The 19,603-nt window shown below is 51.6% G+C and overlaps 2 protein-coding genes and 1 pseudogene across 2 annotated transcripts; 1 reads left to right on the top strand and 2 right to left on the bottom strand.

Annotated features, from left to right (window-relative positions):
* Positions 1 to 216: 216 nt before the first annotated feature.
* LOC136503990 (uncharacterized) lies at positions 217 to 1,262 on the bottom strand (annotated as a pseudogene).
* A 6,397-nt stretch (positions 1,263 to 7,659) lies between these two features.
* On the bottom strand, positions 7,660 to 9,687 carry LOC136503989 (uncharacterized). The gene is made up of 3 exons (XM_066498891.1): positions 9,612 to 9,687; positions 9,340 to 9,485; positions 7,660 to 8,337 (listed from the first exon to the last, which is right to left on the bottom strand). The coding sequence occupies exons 1-3, from the start codon at positions 9,685 to 9,687 to the stop codon at positions 7,660 to 7,662; spliced, it is 900 nt and encodes a 299-aa protein (XP_066354988.1).
* A 5,763-nt stretch (positions 9,688 to 15,450) lies between these two features.
* LOC136503988 (inactive protein RESTRICTED TEV MOVEMENT 2-like) lies at positions 15,451 to 16,088 on the top strand. Its single transcript, XM_066498888.1, has 2 exons — positions 15,451 to 15,811; positions 15,928 to 16,088. The coding sequence occupies exons 1-2, from the start codon at positions 15,451 to 15,453 to the stop codon at positions 16,086 to 16,088; spliced, it is 522 nt and encodes a 173-aa protein (XP_066354985.1).
* The last annotated feature ends 3,515 nt before the right edge of the window (positions 16,089 to 19,603 follow it).

The raw sequence follows: 19,603 nt of genomic DNA, 5'->3' as shown, positions 1-19,603 counted from the left end.
GGACTCATGGTCAGATTGCCACCACTAGGTTGATCTAGGTTGTAGGTGCAGGGTTATCTAAGACACTAACTATATGTTAGTGTTAGTAAGTAAGCTATGTAGGATCAGATCAACTGCACAAAAGAGAAGGTCAACCCACTACACATCCACCAGCTGTAGTTAGGTATGCACAAAAGAGGCACTGCACAAAAGGATCAACCCCAAGCTGTGAAGCCTTCACATGTAGTAGTGCTTGGCCAAGTAGGTCCTTAGCCATAGCTCACGGTGGGAGTTAGACATCTTGACAAAAGCTGAACCCAAGGCCTTGTTGTCCAGCAGATGGCCACAAGCACACATCAGTGCTTCTTCAGTGAAGCCTGGCACAAACATAACAGCACCATATAGCTCAGGGTGGGAATCCTCAACCTTGGTCGACCTAATAGCATCAGCAACATCCTTCACTGCCTCTGCCATGCCAGTGAATAGAACAACATCCTCTTTTGCCAGCATGGATCTCTTCCTCTTGTTACCAACTCCTCCCTCACTCTTGGTATCCTCAGGAGTCACAGTCTTGCCACTATTCAGGATCTCAGTCTTCAGTGAGCTCTCAGCACAGTCAGATGGTGTGCCAAGTGGCTCATTGGAGCCCATAGCCCACTTGCCTGTTGCCTAACCATTGGCAAAGATGACCATCATCTGCTTGTAGTGTTGTATGGGCTTGTTGAGCAGTGGAGCATCATTGGGGTGGTCCTGCATAATGAACTGTCCCTTGTTAGCCATAATGACAAAATATTTCAAAGAGTCATCTAACAAATCAAGTTGTAGTATCACAGGTTCTTGCTCACCTTGGTATGACCATTGTAGTGTTCCTCCTCAAGAACAATCATGCAGTTGTCCTCATCCCACTGAGCTCCACTAAGGTCCCTCAGCTTGGACAGTTTCACCCACCTCTGCCTCCACTTCCTCAGGTGATTGTACACCTGGGTACCACTAACTTCATGACCACAGAACTCTTGCAGGGCCTTTGCCACCTTGTTCAGGTGCACTTCTTTGAAGCCCTTATCAGTCCTCACTCCAATGGTAATGAGCTGGCACATCTGCTTCAGCACAAAGGCAGACATGGGCTCAGTCCACCTCAGAGAGGTCCTCTACTGAGCAGGTTCCTGTGATGCTGGTATGAAACCAGTCACATCATCCCCAGCAACCACATTGTCACCAGCCAAAAGACCACCATCCAGTCCAGGGAACACAAGCTCATCAGCAGCCATCATCTCCTCAGCCATAGCCTAATTCATCATTGCACATGCCCAGAGCCTCAGCACAGGTGTTTTGTATCATAGAAAAAAACATCATTGCACATGCCCAAAGCCTCAGATCAAGTGTAGTATCACAGAAAAAACATCATTGCACATGCCCAAAGCCTCAGATCAAGTGTAGTATCACAGAAAAAACATCATTGCACATTGCCCAAAGCCTCAGATCAAGTGTAGTATCATAGAAAAAAACATCATTGCACATGCCCAAAGCCTTAGATCAAGTGTAGTATTATAGAAAAAAACATCATTGCACATGCCCAAAGCCTCAGATCAAGTGTAGTATCACAAAAAAAACATCATTGCTATTGCCCAAAGTCTCAGATCAAGTGTAGTATCACAGAAAAAAAAACATCATTACTATTGCCCAAAGTCTCAGATCAAGTGTAGTATCACAGAAAAAAAAACATCATTGCTATTGCCCAAAGTCTCAGATCAAGTGTAGTATCACAAAAAAACATCATTGCTATTGCCCAAAGTCTCAGATCAAGTGTAGTATCACAGAAAAAAAAACATCATTGCTATTGCCCAAAGTCTCAGATCAAGTGTAGTATCACAGAAAAAAAACATCATTGCTATTGCCCAAAGTCTCAGATCAAGTGTAGTATCACAGAAAAAAACATCATTGCTATTGCCCAAAGTCTCAGATCAAGTGTAGAATCACAGGAAAAAAAACAACATTTATCCATGAATAAAATAAATTACAGGCAACTTAATGATACATAATAGAACTCTAGATTCTAGAAAGACCCCTATTAGCCCACATGTGATTAGCCCATTCATCCCTCTGAAGTGCCCAGGCAGCATTGTCATCCATATGAGCAGGATGGGGCTGACTATTTGTGTCATTTGGTACCCAAGAGAACTCTTCTGGAATAACCTCATCAACCCCAAAACTAAGGATCCAGTTATGCATTATACAACATGCAAGCACAAGCTTGATTTGTGTCCTCAAGCGATGGAATGGTTTGTTGGTGTCAATGATGCGAAAACGATTCTTCAGAGCCCCAAATGCCCTTTCTACAGTTACTCTCAAACTAGAGTGCCTCAAATTATACAACTCTTTTGGGTTGGTTGGGTAGTTCCTATTCCCATATTCTTTAAGATGGTACCTACAACCTCGATAAGGAGGAAGAAATCCAGGCCGACAAGCATATCCAGCATCTACTAAGAAGAATTTGCCTAAAACAAATGTGGAGTTCAATTAGATTCATCATTTTGCAGTTATATTTGCTTCTTATTATCACAGTTGATTTAATTACCTGGTGGAACCCTCAACCCATCCTCTCTCTGTAATGCATCAGCAAGAATTGTGGCATCATGAGCTGATTCCTCCCAACCAGCCAGCACATAGGTAAATTTCAAGTCAAAGCTAACTGCTGCTAGCACATTTTGTGTGGGGGCATTCTTTCTACCCCTAAATGCAGCTTGCATCTTGGCTGGAACTTTGGCAAATACATGAGTCCCATCAATGGCCCCAATGCAGTCCTACATGGCATCCAAAATTGCATAGTAAATTGACATGAGCTAATGCAGCAATATCCTAGCAGCTATATGACAGGTTTTTTTTTACCTTAAAGTAAAGATACCATCTATGGCTGTTGCTAATCTTTACTGGTGTCTCATTGCTTGGAGGTCTAATCATCTCTTGTCTAAGCTCACCAATAGCATACAACACATCTTTAAAATGGCGGTGGACTGTCTCTATAGACCTTCTCCAGTTTTGCTTTACAACTCTAAATCGTTGGTTATGACCAACAATATGGAGAAACATTGCAACTTGCTCTTCAACACAAGAATTTATGTTGTCAGCAAGTAGCTTCTTCTCCCTAAGCAAGTTGCACAAACTAAAAAAGGGTGCCCTTCTCATTCTAAGCATGTTCACACACTCTATATCATTGTAGTTGTAAATTAAGTTCAAGTTCCTTTGGCGCTCCTCATCCCTAATGCTCATTGGACCATAACTGATCTGAGGCCGCTGACTCTATAGCATTCTAAGTCTAGCAAACAGCAGGGAATACATAGCAGTGATAAGAGCAGCAGCACGAGCAAAAAGAATGCGTCTCTTCTCTTCCAAGTCCATCTAGAAAAAATGAATGGAATTTAAGGACAAATGCTCAGAATGACAATGTCATCATCATGGACTTGGACAAAAGCTTAGAAAAAGGATTCATCATATACTAGAACATGCTAAAAATAAGACTTTCATCATCACAGACTAGGGCAATAGCTCAGAAAAAGGCATCATCATAGACTAATGCAATAGCTCAGGACAAAAGGAATCATCACAGACTTGGATAATAGCTTAGACAAAATGGCAACTTCATATACTTGCTCATAATCTCACAAAGTAGGACATGCATCCAAATCCAAGAACGCAGGACTCACTATCACACGGTACAGATTAGGAGGGAGGTGAGAGGGGGAGTAGATATACAAAATACCCACGTCAACAAGCAGCAGCACCAGCAAAAGCCCAACCTAGCAGGTGAGGGAGCTCAGATCTACAAGCACACAAGCAAAGAAAAGAGGATTAGCATACACAAAATAGGATTTTTACTTGAAAAAAACAAGAAAACAAAATAAGACCTAAGAACAAGGATCCATACCGCAATAACAGCCAAGAAATCAGATCTGGTGTGCCTGCAGCGAGATCAACAAACAATGGTGACCTAGGGTTTCAAATCGCACAGAAAAATGGAGAAAGAGGAGGGAAAAAACTCACTTGCTTCGAGAGGACGCAAATCCATGGCACCTGCAACAAATCGAGATATGGGGTAGGCATTAGGAGGCCATGAATCCATCAAGAACACCGAGGGGAGGAGGAAGAGGAGGTGGAGCTTACCGGCGGCGTAGACAGGGAGCGACAAGAAGAAGAAGAGAGGGAGGCGGCGGGAGGGAAGATATATAGGCGGTGAATGGCGGGAACGGGGGAGGTAACCCTAGGATCTTCGCGCCATCTCCCCGCGCACCGAATCGCCAGGCGCGCGAGCTCGCGGGAGCACGGAGCGAGCCAGGATGAAGAAAAATGGCCGATTTGGGCGTTCCTCGTGAGCCAGGCTAGGAGAGGGCTTTTGCACGAGCGAAGCCTGGGTCGGGAGGGTGGCCAGGGAACCAAACATGAGCAGGCTGCATCCGGAGAGCCTGGTTTGCCCTTATGCGGGCAACCAAACACGCCCCAAGTGAACCTCGGGAGAAAATCTTCGTGTTAACATTGTCTTCATCATCTTCTCGGTGGTTTGCGTTCCGCGAAACACAAGCTTGTATTACTTTAATTTACATTGTGCTTGTGTAGTTGCTCTTATGACTATCTTAGCTTTAATAGCTTGCTAGTTGCCTTATTGCTTGTGTAGCATAGAAGTAGCTCGCTTGCGTGGCTAATTTAGTTTTAGTAACCTTGTTAGTGACATTGCCTAGTTTGTGTAGCTAAGTAATTTGCGCTCTCTAATTTGGCTTGTGTAGCCTTGTTATTAAGCATTGCTAGTGAGCTTAGGGGCTTTGTGCTTTTGCTTCACTAGTTGTGTAGGAGCTCCCTCGGTTGTGTAAAGTACTAGTGCATAGGTTTGTGTGACCTTACTCTAGAATTAATTAGGTGAGCTCTAGCTAACTCGGCACCTTTGTTGCCTAATTAGGATCTTTTTAAGGTGCTTGTGAACTTAGATAGAGGGGTGTAGTCTTGGCTAGACCGATAGTTTTAATTCCGCATTTGTTTCGGTTAGCTGATGCGATTAATTTTAGAAAGGACTATTCACCCCTCTCTAGTCCGTCATCTTGACCCTACAGTGATGTCGTCGTCACGCATCCATCAAGGGCCATAGCCACCTTCTGCGGGCACCACCAGCAGGGGAGAGGTGCACCATGCCACGGTCTTCTTCCATGCCTTTTCGTGCGACACGAACGACTACAAGTGACGGGATCTCAAGAGGCGTTCAGGAAGAAGATAAAAGGCAAAGACATATTTGTCATTTCACAGGGTTGTCTATTAAATAAAATCAAATGTAATAATAAATTTGGTGTCTTGTACCATATTAGTCCAGATTTAGAATGTCTTTTGGCAAAGACAGACTTTTAGTGGCCCGTGGCAAAAGCCACATTTTAATGGTGTCCTCTAGCAAATTCTGCTGTTAGAAAAACAATCCAATTGGTACTTCCTGTAATTGATGGTAAAGGTGTATAATTTTTTACAACTTGTATGTCTACTTCTATTTCTCGGATATCACAGTTTTCTCGGATATCACAGTTTGGTGTAAGCATAGGAGGAGTATATTGCTAAATTGTAGCAATCCGGAGGCTAAATTGTTATAGTACGATTGCACAATTTGCATGTTTGTTTGCATTTGTGACTGTACAAGTGCACTTTTTATAATCTCTAGTGAAAATAAACATGGCCTCAGACAACAAGGGTTAATTATAAAAATGATGATATGTGTTTTTGTTTAGGGGAAGGGGGCATATGGCCCCCTTTAAAGGTACACGACAACTCACTTATGTCTTAAAGTGTGATTAGTTTCATGCTGAGCGAAGCCTCGCTTGTACTAAAGACATAGGCCACTACTCAATCTAATGATGTCTAGAGCAATGCATAGGTCTTTAGCCAAACTATCGTTGTGAAGGTTACTCAAGTGAGGCGCTAAAAATGACCTATGCCTGCTGTAGTGCAAATGGACAAGGGCATGATCCTTTAATACAGTAAAGTCTAAAAAAATAACACGACCTCTTAAGTATATGTCACGTTTATTCAAGCAAAATGGACAAGGGCATAATCCTTTAATAAACTCTAAAAAACAACACGTCCTCTTAAGAATGTGTCATGTTTATTCAAGCATATTTACTAAATTGGTGGACTTTTGTACATATGTTCTTTTCAGTATAAGATTGAGGTGAAAAAGAAAAATGGAGACCAAGCAATGGCCTAGTCTGCAAGTAGGGCACTCCAACTAATAAACTGCATAGTTTCTATGTTCATTAATTAAGGTGCCAACTAAGAAAAAAGGATGATGGGTCGCTACAATTAAAGAAGAGAAATGAGGAAATGATTTCTTAGATAAGAAACCATGTGTATACAAGAACCAAGGCATGAAGAGATGTGATATGTTAGATGATGAAGAGAGAAGATTTGTGATTGGACAAAAAATATTCTTTAACAACTATCTATTAAAAACAGTTTCTAAGTATAGTGTCTAAATAAATTAATAGGCATAGAAAGTTTCTAGCATTGGACTATCCCAGCGTAACGATAGAGTGAATTCTCCTAGTTTTCTGCCATTCAATCGATAGATTTGTGTCGTCTTTCACTTTCACATAGCCAATGGACTCGTGTTTCCCACTTTGCAAATTTTAAAATAAAACGCTCATGTCCGTACGACGCGTGTCGTGGGCTAACACGGGCCCACGTACCTGTCAAGTGCCGACTACTCCTGCTCATGCTCAGGATTTTGTTGGGCCAACTGACTGGTATAAATCTTGTACGGGCCTAGGCCCATATATATTGTCTTAACATGCTAACGCTCAGGTTCAGAAAAGAATACCCACAACTGAAATACAGTGCACTGCAACTGGGCCCTGAACAATTCAACATCTTGTGTCAATCAGTTTATAGCAATCAATCATCGTAATTTAATTTGATTTCGAGCCACGGAATTAACATAGACCCGCAATGCAAGTCACGTGTGCTTTGGTCTTGCCTTCGTGCTTCAGCTAGCACTCCATCCACTATGGAATGGGAGCCATGGATCGGAGGCCACCACCACACAGGCAGGGCAGCAAGAAAGGAACCATGTCCTTGGCCCAAGGACGGAGGTGACCCAAGCCACAGCTCTCACTCCATGTCAGCTGCGGCTGCCTCCTGCTGTGCTGCGCATCCTCACCAATGCAAGCAACCCTTCCCTCCTTCCATGGCAGCAATTCGGCGTCGTCACGCCACCACGCCGTGCAATACCAATACCATAAATACACGTCGAGGGGTTGCTGTCGTGTACGCTCGCTCGCGGCAAAAGCGAGCAGCTTTATTTGGTGGGCGTCAGTCTCCGGCCAGCCGCCATGGACCGACGGCGGAGCGCGGCGGCGGAGCGGGTGTTCGACGACTTCGAGCCGGATGTGGAGTGGAAGCTGGCCGGGGAGGAGCAGGACGTGGTGGAGATCTCGCTGCCGGGGTTCCGCAAGGATCAGGTGAGGGTGCAGGTGGACAACCACGGCGTGCTCCGCGCCATCGGCGAGCGCCCCACCAGGGGCGGCCGGTGGGCCAGGTTCAAGAAGGACCTCCGCCTCCCCGACAACTGCGACACCGACGGCGTCCGCGCCAGGTTCGAGGGCGAGAAGCTCGTCATCACGCTCCCAATCGCCGCCGCCACGCCCTCGTCGTCGCCGCCTACTCCGTCGCCGCCAGAGCCTCGCTGGCCTCCTGCGTACTCTGAGCCGCCGACACGTCCACTGGCACAGCCGCCGTCGCCGCCATCACCATCGCCATCGCCATCGCCATCGCTGCCACCGTCGCCGCCGACACGTCGACCCCAATCGCCACCTCGTTTCCCAAGTTATTCTGAGCCAAAGCCCCCGCCGCTGCCGACGCGTCGGCCCCCATCGCCACCTCATTTCCCAAGTTATTCTGAGCCGGCGCCCCCGCCGGCGCCAACGCGTCGGGCCCCATCGCCACCTCATTTCCCAAGTTATCCTGTGCCACCAACGCCGCCATCGTCATCGCCATCACCATCGCCATCGCCGCCACCGTCGCCGCCAACGCGTCGACCCCCATCGCCACCTCATTTCCCAAGTTATTCTGAGCCGGCGCCCCCGCCGGCGCCAACGCGTCGGGCCCCATCGCCACCTCGTTTCCCAAGTTATCCTGTGCCACCAACGCCACCGCCACTGCCACCGCCACCACCAGCACCAGCACCACCACGTCAGCGTCCATCACCGCCTCTTCCTCCAACGCGTCCTGAGCCACCGCCGCCGCGTCGGCCTCCGTCCCCGCCGCCGCCACCACGTGCTTATCGTGAGCCAGCAGCATGACTAGAAACAACTTGAGCTGCTCGAAAGCTGTATCTGCCTCCTCCAACCAGGAGAAGCGCTCAGAGGCCTTGAGGAGTAAGAAGAATGGTAGTCCCTTTTCGCCGAGGCACGATATAAAGCGGCTGAGAGCAACCATGCAGCCTATAAGCTTCTATATGTCCTTTACGCAAGTTGGCCATTTCATGTTGGTGATGGTGGAGACCTTGTTGGGGTTGGGCTCGATGCCACGAGCACTGACAATGTAGCCCAGGAGTATGCCGGATGGAACTCCAAAGATGCACTTTGAAGGGTTCAACTTCCATCTGTACCTTTTTAGGTTGGCGAACGTTTCTTCAAGGTTGGCGATAAGATTGTCGGTGGTCTTGGACTTGACGACCACATCGTCGATGTAAGCTTTGACGTTGTGGCCTATCTGTTGATCGAGGCACATCTGGATGGCCCTTTGGTAGGTTGCCCCGGCATTCTTGAGTTCGAAGGACATGGTGGTATAGCAATACGCACCGAAAGGCGTGATAAACGACGTCTTGATCTGGTCGTCTTCCTTGAGGGATATCTGGTGATAGTCGGAGTAACAATCAAGGAAGGAGAGCAGTTCATAGCCAGCGGTGGAGTCTACAACCTCGTCTATCCGAGGCAAATCGAAGGGGTCTTTAGGGCAGTGTTTGTTGAAATCAGTGTAATCAACGCACATTCTCTATTCTTTATTCTTTTTTTGAATGAGAACAGGGTTTGCTAATCACTCAGGATGATACACTTCTTTAATAAATCCGGCAGCTAGGAGCCATTTTATTTCTACTCTAATAGCCTCCTTCTTGTCTGATGCGAATCGTCGGAGTTTCTGCTTGATCGGTTTGATGGTCGGTGAGACATTCAAGGAATGCTCGATCTTCTCCCATGGTACCCCCAGCATGTCTGTGGGTTTCCAAGCAAACACATCGGTGTTGGCATGTAGGAAGGAGATGAGCGCGCTTTCCTATTTGGGGTCGAGGTGAGCCCCAATCTTCACGGCCTTGGAGGGGTCGTCGAGGCCAAGGCTGACCTCCTTTGTTTCCTTGGACTTGGTGGAGGCGCGAGGAGGCTCCAGCGATGGGATCTCTAGGTCGTCGGCGGGCACCGTCTTAGCGTCGGTGACCACGTTAGCCATCTGGATGGAGAGGTCGGTGGCTTCGGCGAGGGCAAGACTCTCTGTCTCGTAGGCGTAGGCGATGGAGAGGTTGGCCCACAGGGCTAGAACTCCTACAGGCAAAGGCATCTTCAGCACCAGATAGGCGTAGTGCGATATGGCCATGAACTTGGCCAGAGCTGGCTGACCAAGTATGGCGTGGTAGGCGGTGTTGAAGTCGGCGACGTAGAAGTTGATGTGCTTGACGTGGTAGTTGCTAGTCATGCCGAATTGTACCGGGAGGGTGATCTCTCCAAGCGGTTTGGATGCTCAGCCAGGTACCACACCCAAGAAGGAGGAGTCGGAGGATGTGAGGTCTCCTATCCCAAGGCCCAACTCCTTTAGGGCTCTGGCAAAGAGGAGGTTCAGAGTGCTTCCGCCATCGATGAGTACTTTTCTGAAAAGCACCTTCTGGATGGTTGCGTCAAGAACTAGGGGGAAACATCCTATGTAGGGGATGTCCGCCCACTGGTCGGCCCTGCTGAAGGTGATGGGGACCTTAGACCAGGGGCGATAGATGGGGTTGGTGACGGTGTTTTCCGCATTGATGGCGAGCACCCGGCGGGCGGTGAGCTTCCGATCTCTTCTGCTCTCAGTGGCGGTGAGGCCCCCGAAGATGGCGGCGACCACTTTGTCATGATCCTAGAAGGCGTTGTTGTTGTCCCTAGGTGGTCGGTGGCCTCTGGCTCCATCGTTGTCGTCGTCGTTCGGCTTTTTAGCTTGGAACTCCTTAGCCAAGCCGAGGCAGTCCTTCATCTTGTGCTTGCTATTCTTGTGGAGAGGGCATGGGCCTTCGAGGATCTTCTTATACTGCTCGTCGTAGTTGTGCTTGGCACGAGGTTCATCAACGGCGGTGACGATGTGGTCTGGTCGGCGGTGGCGGTATTGACCAGATTTGGATCCTTTTGGCCGATCATGGCCACTGTCCCGATGATGACTGCGATCATCGTAGCGGCGGTCGTTGTGGCATCGGTCGTCGAGACACTCATCGCTGTGGCGAGTTGAGCGGTGAGTGCCCACATCCTCGTTGAAGCGCACTTCGGCCTCCTCAGCGTCGGCGTACTGATCGGTGGTCGTAATCATCTTGCTAATCCCTTTTGGCGGCTTGCGATTAAACTTGGAGCGGAGGTCACGGTGATGGAGTCCTCGAACGAAGGCGGTGATGACCTCAGCTTCTGTGATGTTAGGAATAGAATTCCTCATCTCGAAAAAGTATTTGATGTAGCTACGGAGGAGCTCAGACGGCTTCTGCTAGATGTGGTTCAGATCATGCTTGGTGCTCGGCTGAGTACATGTAGCCATGTAGTTGTCGATGAAGACCTTCTTCAGCTCTTCCTAGGATCCGATGGAGTCCGAGGCAAGGCTGGTGAACTAGTTCATCACAGTTGGCATGAGCATGATGGGAAGATAGTTTGCCATGACGCTGGTATCTCCCTCGGCGGTGCGCACATCAGTGGCATAAGCCTGTAGCCATTGTGTGGGGTTCATCCGTCCCTCATAGGGCTCGACCCCGGTGATTTTGAAACCACGGGGCCACTGGAGTGTCCGGAGTGCCCTTATGAATGCTCGGGTCCCCTTGGGATCGTCACCATATGCCACGTTGCCGGCGTTGAGTGGCTGGAGGGCTACGTTCGGATCTCTGAACTCTTGCCCGTACTCTTGACGCTGGCGTACTTCCTCTTCATGGCGAGAAAAACGGCGCCCATCGATTTGACATCGTGCGTCCTAGAGGTTGTTGAGGTGCGCTCGGACGTCTTGTTCGACCTCTTGGTCATGTTGATGAGGGTAGTCGATGCGGTGCCCCCTAGCTCCCCCTGGAGGGGTTGTGCATCATCATGATGCTGGTCGGCGAAACGGCTTCTGCTGGGGCGGCGATTTGATCTTGGGGCGGTGGATCAGCGAATCGAGCTTATCGAGTATGAAGGTCTCTGATCCTGGTGGATCTCATTGACCTGGCAGTGCACCGCTTTAAGCATGGCGGCGACCTTGGCGACCTCTGGTGTTTGCTGGAGCCCGACGAGTTCATTGGCGGCCGTAACCAAGTTGGCGCTTGGAGTCTTGTAGACGTCGTGGCCGTCGACATGGACAAATTTGTCGTCGAGGTTACGGTGAAGTGGGCATGGCCTTCCTAGGTTCCTCGTTGTGAGTAGCCTCAGCTAGCACAAGGGCATCCTCGGTTGCTCGGCGCTGCGCACGGTTGATGTTCCTGTTGACGCGGGCGGCGCGTTCCTCCTCGGTTTCCCCATTCCGTGGGGGGATGTCGATGCTGACATTAAAAATTCTGCCTCCACAGAAAGGCGGGAAAGGAGGTTGTACGGTGGTGGTTTCGACGACGGTCTCCATGGAGCCCTAGAACTCGGAGTCTAGACTTTCGTCCAGGATGGTTTGGAGGGATGCTTCAGGGCATCGGCCGACGTGTATCATGTTGATAGTCGATGAGAGCTGGTCGGCGATCTAGTCGGTGAACTTGTCCCTTAGGGCATCTTGATAGGCGGTGGCAGTGCTGGTGAGCCTGAAGGGTAGGGCCGTAACCCCTGGAGTTTCCTAATCGACCTCCAATAGATCTGAATCGGAGGGTGGTCGGCACTGAACAAGAGTGGTCAGAGCCGATTCTGCGATGGAGAGGCAATCGGTGAGCTTCTGGCCAACCTGATCGATGGATGCAATCAGATCATTGTTGTTGATCTGTCTCCTCGAGCAACGGGGAAGCAGGCATCGAGTTGTCGATGAAGACGACCTCAGTGGGAATTCCAAGATCGAATCTGTAGTCACAGGTGTTGGGGTGATCGACGCAGTATCGATCTGCACCGGCTCGATGAGCTCTCCGACTCCGTCAGCATTGATGATCCAAGAGATCAATCCGACCATGAAGATCTGGCCCGGCTGTGGGAGGGACAAAGAGCCTGCAAAACGTACCATCTTGTTCGACATGGAAATAGCACACACACCCCTACCTAGCGCGCCAACTGTCGACAGAATATCATCGGTAGTCCTCCGAGGGGTATCCCACGAAGGTAGATTGATCGGCAGAGATGCGTGTAATCGAGAATAAGAAGGCAACAGAGACACAAGAGTTAGACAGGTTTGGGCCGTCGGCACAACGTAATACCCTACTCCTGTGGTCTGTTGGATTGTATTGGCTATCGTATGATATGGTGTGTGTTTTGAGGGGGTCCCTTCCCGCCTTATATAGTCTGGGGGGGCAGGGTTACAAGTTGGTTAGATCTAGGAGATAACCGGAAAGTAATAACAGATTACAGGAATCATGGGATCATACGTATCCTAACAGATCTCGTAGTATCTTTAGGATATCTTTCCGGTGTCTTGCGGAGCGCGCCGAGCAATGCCGTGCTCCACAAGGCTTCGTCTTATGGGCTGGGCCGCCCCTGGGGGCACAACCCATGTAGTCTGCTGTGGGTATCCGGGGTCGTACCCCCTACACTTGTGTAGCCTTATTATTGAGCATTATTAGTGAGCTTATGGGCTTTGTGCTTTTGCTTAACTAGTTGTGTAGGAGCTCCCTCGGTTGTGTAAAGTACTAGTACATAGGTTTGTGTGACCTTGCTCTAAAATTGATTAGGTGAGCTCTAGCTAGCCCGACACATTTGTTGCCTAATTAGGATCTTTTTAAGGTGCTTGTGAACTTAGATAGAGGGTGTAGTCTTGGCTAGACCGATAGTTTTAATTCCGCATTTGTTTCGGTTAGCTGACGCGATTAATTTTAGAAAAGACTATTCACCCCCCTCTAGTCCGCCATCTCGACACTACAGCGATGTCGTCGTCACGCACCCATCAAGGGCCGCAGCCACCTTCTGCGGGCACCACCAGCAGAGGAGAGGTGCGCCATGCCACGGTCTTCTTCCATGCCTTTCCGTGCGACACGAACGACTACAAGTGACGGGATCTCAAGAGGTGTTCGGGAAGAAGATAAAAGGCAAAGGCATATTTGTCATTTCACGGGGTTGTCTATTAAATAAAATCAAATGTAATAATGAATTTGGTGTCTTGTACCATATTAGTCCAGATTTAGAATGTCTTTTGGCAAAGACAGACTCTTAGTGGCCCGTGGCAAAAGCCACATTTTAATGGTGTCCTCTAGCAAATTCTGCTGTTAGAAAAACAATCCAATTGGTACTTCCTGTAATTGATGGTAAATGTGTGTAATTTTTTACAACCTGTATGTCTACTTCTATTTCTCGGATATCACAGTCTGGTGTAAGTATAGGAAGAGTAGATTGCTAAATTGTAGCAACCCGGAGGCTAGATTGTTATAGTATGATTGCACAATTTGCATGTTTGTTTGCATTTGTGACTGTACAAGTGCACTTTTTATAATCTCTAGTGAAAATAAACATGGCCTCAGACAACAAAGGTTAATTATAAAAATGATGATATGGGTTTTTGTTTAGGGGGAGGGGGCATATGGCACCATTTAAAGGTACATGACAACTCACTTATGTCTTAAAGTGTGATTAGTTTCATGCTGAGCGAAGCCTCGCTTGTACTAAAGACATAGGCCACTACTCAATCTAATGATGTCTAGAGCAATGCAAAGGTCTTTAGCCAAACTATCGTTGTGAAGGTTACTCAAGTGAGGCGCTAAAAATGACCTATGCCTGCTGTAGTGCAAATGGACAAGGGCATAATCCTTTAATACAGTAAAGTCTAAAAAAATAACACGACCTCTTAAGTATATGTCACGTTTATTCAAGCAAAATGGACAAGGGCATAATCCTTTAATAAACTCTAAAAAACAACACGTTCTCTTAAGAATGTGTCATGTTTATTCAAGCATATTTACTAAATTGGTGGACTTTTGTACATATGTTCTTTTCAGTATAAGATTGAGGTGAAAAAGGAAAATGGAGACCAAGCAATGGCCTAGTCTGCAAGTAGGGCACTCCAACTAATAAACTGCATAGTTTCTATGTTCATTAATTAAGGTGCCAACTAAGAAAAAAGGATGATGGGTCGCTACAATTAAAGAAGAGAAATGAGGAAATGATTTCTTAGATAAGAAACCATGTGTATACAAGAACCAAGGCATGAAGAGATGTGATATGTTAGATGATGAAGAGAGAAGATTTGTGATTGGACAAAAAATATTCTTTAACAACTATCTATTAAAAACAGTTTCTAAGTATAGTGTCTAAATAAATTAATAGGCATAGAAAGTTTCTAGCATTGGACTATCCCAGCGTAACGATAGAGTGAATTCTCCTAGTTTTCTGCCATTCAATCGATAGATTTGTGTCGTCTTTCACTTTCACATAGCCAATGGACTCGTGTTTCCCACTTTGCAAATTTTAAAATAAAACGCTCATGTCCGTACGACGCGTGTCGTGGGCTAACACGGGCCCACGTACCTGTCAAGTGCCGACTACTCCTGCTCATGCTCAGGATTTTGTTGGGCCAACTGACTGGTATAAATCTTGGCCGGCCCAGGCCCATATATATTGTCTTAACATGCTAACGTTCAGGTTCAGAAAAGAAGACCCACAACCGAGATACAGTGCCCTGCAACTGGGCCCTGAACAATTCAACATCATAATTTATTTAATTTGATTTCAAGACACGGAATTAACATAGACCGGCAATGCAAGTCACGTGTGCTTTGGTCTCGCCTTCGTGCTTCAGCTAGCACTCCATCCACTACAGTGTCAGTAGCAGCTCGATGGAATCGGAGGCCACCACCACACAGGCAGCAAGAAAGGAACCATGTCCTTGGCCCAAGGACGGAGGTGACCCAAGCCACAGCTCTCACTCCATGTCAGCTGCGGCTGCCTCCTGCTGTGCTGCGCATCCTCACCAATGCAAGCAACCCTTCCTTCCTTCCATGGCAGCAATTCGGCGTCGTCACGCCATCGCCACCACGCCGTGCAATCCCAATACCATAAATACACGTCGAGGGGTCGCTGTCCGTGTACGCTCGCTCGCGGCAAAAGCGAGCAGCTTTATTTGGTGGGCGTCAGTCTCCGGCCAGCCGCCATGGACCGGTGGCAGAGCGCGGCGGCGGAGCGGGTGTTCGAGGACTTCGAGCCGGATGTGGAGTGGAAGCTGGCCGGGGAGGAGCAGGACGTGGTGGAGATCTCGCTGACGGGGTTCCGCAAGGATCAGGTGAGGGTGCAGGTGGACAACCACGGCGTGCTCCGCGCCACCGGCGAGCGCCCCACCAGGGGCGGCCGGTGGGCCAGGTTCAAGAAGGACCTCTGCCTCCCCGACAACTGCGACTCCGACGGCGTCCGCGCTAGGTTCGAGGGCGAGAAGCTCATCATCACGCTCCCCATCGCCACCGCCACGCCGCCGCCAGAGCCTCGCTGGCCTCCTGCATACTCTAAGCCGCCGACACGTCCGCTGGTACCGCCGCCGCCGCCTCCTCCTCCTTCACCACCGTCACCACCATTACCACGTCGCCGTCCATCGGCACCACAACCTCCTGTTCCAGCTTACCCTGAACCGCCGCAGCCACCACGTCCATCTCCACCACCCCCGTCTCTTATTCCAAGTTATTCCGAGGCGGCGCCGCATCGTTCTCCATCGCCATCGTCATCGCCATCACCATCGCTGCCACCGTCGCCGCCGACGCGCCGACCCCCATCGCCACCTCGTTTCCCAAGTTATTCTGAGCCGGCGCCCCCGCTAGCGCCGAGTCGGCCCCCATCACCACCTCGTTTCCCAAGTTATCCTATGCCACCATCGCCATCGCCGCCACCGTCGCCACCTCGTTTCTCAAGTTATTTTGAGCCGGCGCCCCCGCCGGCGCCGACGAGTCGGCCCCCATCGCCACCTCGTTTCCCAAGTTATCCTGTGCCACCACCGCCACCGCCACCACCACGTCAGCGTCCATCACCGCCTCTTCCTCCAACGCGTCCTGAGCCACCGCCGCCGCGTCGGCCTCCGTCCCCGCCGCCGCCACCACGTGCTTATCCTGAGCCACCACGTCAGCGTCCATCACCGCCTCAGCCTCCTAAGTATCCTGAAGCGTCACCGCTGCGCCAGCCTCCACCACCACCACCACCTCCGCCTCATGTTCCAAGTTATCATTATGAACCGCCGCAGCGTGTTCCACCACCGCCGCCGCCTCCTCTTCCTACTTACCCTGAACCGCCGCGGGCGCCGGCTCCACGCCCATCACCGCCGCTGGCACCACCCGAACAAGCTCGCCGTCCTGTTTATTCAGAGCCGACAGCGCCACGTCCGTCACCACCGCCAACCGAACAAGCTCGCCCTCCTGTTTATTCAGAGCTGATGCCGCCAGCGCCAAGTCCGTCGCCGCATTATTCTGAGCCGGCGCCCCCGCCAGCGCCGAGTCGGCCCCCGTCACCACCTCGTTTCCCAAGTTATCCTGTGCCACCATCGCCATCGCCGCCACCGTCGCCACCTCGTTTCTCAAGTTATTTTGAGCCGGCGCCCCCGCCGGCGCCGACGAGTCGGCCCCCATCGCCACCTCGTTTCCCAAGTTATCTTGTGCCACCACCGCCACCGCCACCACCACGTCAGCGTCCATCACCGCCTCTTCCTCCAACGCGTCCTGAGCCACCGCCGCCGCGTCGGCCTCCGTCCCCACCGCCGCCACCACGTGCTTATCCTGAGCCACCACGTCAGCGTCCATCACTGCCTCAGCCTCCTAAGTATCCTGAAGCGTCACCGCTGCGCCAGCCTCCACCACCACCACCACCTCCGCCTCATGTTCCAAGTTATCAATATGAACCGCCGCAGCGTGTTCCACCACCGCCGCCGCCTCCTCTTCCTACTTACCCTGAACCGCCGCGGGCGCCGGCTCCACGCCCATCACCGCCGCTGGCACCACCCGAACAAGCTCGCCGTCCTGTTTATTCAGAGCCGACAGCGCCACGTCCGTCACCACCGCCAACCGAACAAGCTCGCCCTCCTGTTTATTTAGAGCCGACACCGCCAGCGCCAAGTCCGTCACCGCAGCGTCGACCAGCTATGGCAAAGCCCGCCACCGAGGAGCTGACAGGAGCGGGCACCGAGGAGCCAAAACCATCGACATCGCGATATGGGATGCGGACGCCGGCTGCTGCTCCTGGGCCAAAGACTCCTCCATTGTGGCAGACACTAGTCTCTGTCCCGCCTCCTCTTACAGCACCGCTTCCTCCTCCTGGTGCAGAGGAACCACCGAAGAGCGCGGCGGCAGCGCGGGTGTTCGAGGACTTCGAGCCGGGTGTGGAGTGGAAGCTGGCCGGGGAGGAGCAGGACGTAGTGGAGATCTCGCTGCCGGGGTTTCGCAAGGATCAGGTGAGGGTGCAGGTGGACAACCATGGCGTGCTCCGCGCCATCGGCGAGCGCCCCACCAGGGGCGGCCGGTGGGCCAGGTTCAAGAAGGACCTCCGCCTCCCCGACAACTGCGACACCGACGGCGTCCGTGCTAGGTTCGAGGGCGAGAAGCTCATCATCACGCTCTCCATCGCCGCCGCCATGCCCTCGCCGACTCCGTCGCCACCAGAGCCTCGCTGGCCTCCTACGTACTCTGAGCCGCCGACACGTCCGCTGGCACAGCCGCCGCCGCTGCCTCCTCCTCCTCCTTCACCACCGTCACCACCATTACCACATCGCCGTCCATCGGCACCACAACCTCCCGTTCTAGCTTACCCTGAACCGCCGCAGCCACCACGTCCATCTCCACCACCCCCGTCTCTTATTCCAAGTTATTCCGAGGCGGCGCCGCATCGTTCTCCATCACCATCGTCATCGCCATCACCATCGCCGCCACCATCGCCGCCGACGCGTCGACCCCCATCACCACCTCGTTTCCCAAGTTATTCAGAGCCGGTGCCCCCGCTAGCGCCGAGTCGGCCCCCATCACCACCTCGTTTCCCAAGTTATCCTGTGCCACCATCGCCATCGCCGCCACCGTCGCCACCTCGTTTCTCAAGTTATTTTGAGCCAGCGCCGACGAGTCGGCCCCCATCACCACCTCGTTTCCCAAGTTATCCTATGCCACCACCACGTCAGCGTCCATCACCGCCTCTTCCTCCAACGCGTCCTGAGCCACCGCCGCCGCGTCGGCCTCCGTCCCTGCCGCTGCCACCACGTGCTTATCCTGAGCCACCACGTCAGCGTCCATCACCGCCTCAGCCTCCTACGTATCCTGAAGCGCCGCCGCTGCGCCAGCCTCCACCACCACCACCACCTCTGCCTTATGTTCCAAGTTATCATTATGAACTGCCACAGCGTGTTCCACCGCCGCCGCCGCCTCCTCTTCCTACTTACCCTAAACCGCCGCGGGCGCCGGCTCCACGCCCATCACCGCCGCCGGCACCACCCGAACAAGCTCGCCGTCCTGTTTATTCAGAGCCGATAGCGCCACATCCGTCGCCACCGCCAACTGAACAAGCTCGCCCTCCTGTTTATTCAGAGCCGACGCCGCCAGCGCCAAGTCTGTCGCCGCAGCGTCGACCAGCTATGGCAAAGCCCGCCGTCGAGGAGCTGACAGGGGCGGGCACCGAGGAGCCAAAACCATCGACGTCGCGATATGGGACGCGGACGCCGGCTGCTGCTCCTGGCCCAAAGACTCCTCCATTGTGGCAGACACCAGTCTCTATCCCGCCTCCTCTTACAACACCGCTTCCTCCTCCTGGTGCAGAGGAACCACCGAAGAGCACGGCGGCAGCGCGGGTGTTTGAGGACTTCGAGCCGGGTGTGGAGTGGAAGCTGGCCGGGGAGGAGCAGGACGTAGTGGAGATCTCGCTGCCGGGGTTTCGCAAGGATCAGGTGAGGGTGCAGGTGGACAACCACGGCGTGCTCCGCGCCACCGGTGAGTGCCCCACCAGGGGCGGTCGGTGGGCCAGGTTCAAGAAGGACCTCTGCCTCCCTGACAACTACGATGCCGACGGCGTCTGCGCCAGGTTCGAGGGTGAGAAGCTCATCATCACGCTCCCCATCGCCACCGCCAGGTCTTCGGAGGCGGATGCTGGAGTTGCCGACGCCGCGCCGGAGTCGGGAGCGGAGGAACCGGTGGTACCAGAGGAGCAGGCCACGCTGTGCGGCCATCGAGCCCCCAGGTGGTGCCACCAGCTATGGAGGAAGAGGACGAGGTGGAAGAGATTGAGCGTGAGGAATCACGACCTCAAGCCGTCCGAATCCTCCACAAGTGGGGCGATGAAGTGTTGGTCATGGA

Source organism: Miscanthus floridulus, chromosome 14, assembly GCF_019320115.1.
Source record: "Miscanthus floridulus cultivar M001 chromosome 14, ASM1932011v1, whole genome shotgun sequence".
Lineage (NCBI taxonomy): Eukaryota > Viridiplantae > Streptophyta > Magnoliopsida > Poales > Poaceae > Miscanthus > Miscanthus floridulus.
This window is presented reverse-complemented; position numbering and strand designations above follow the sequence as displayed.

Excerpts from the sequence above, each read along its gene's own strand:
- LOC136503989 (XM_066498891.1), bottom strand. The coding sequence starts at position 9,687 with ATGACTAGCAACTACCACGTCAAGCACATCAACTTCTACGTCGCCGAC. Across the intron at positions 9,486-9,611 it reads CGCCTACCACGCCATACTTG|AGAGTCTTGCCCTCGCCGAA; the intron begins GTCAGCCAGCTC and ends CCTACGAGACAG. Across the intron at positions 8,338-9,339 it reads AGTCCAAGGAAACAAAGGAG|GCAGATACAGCTTTCGAGCA; the intron begins GTCAGCCTTGGC and ends TGGTTGGAGGAG.
- LOC136503988 (XM_066498888.1), top strand. The coding sequence starts at position 15,451 with ATGGACCGGTGGCAGAGCGCGGCGGCGGAGCGGGTGTTCGAGGACTTC. Across the intron at positions 15,812-15,927 it reads ATACTCTAAGCCGCCGACAC|CCACCACGTCCATCTCCACC; the intron begins GTCCGCTGGTAC and ends GAACCGCCGCAG.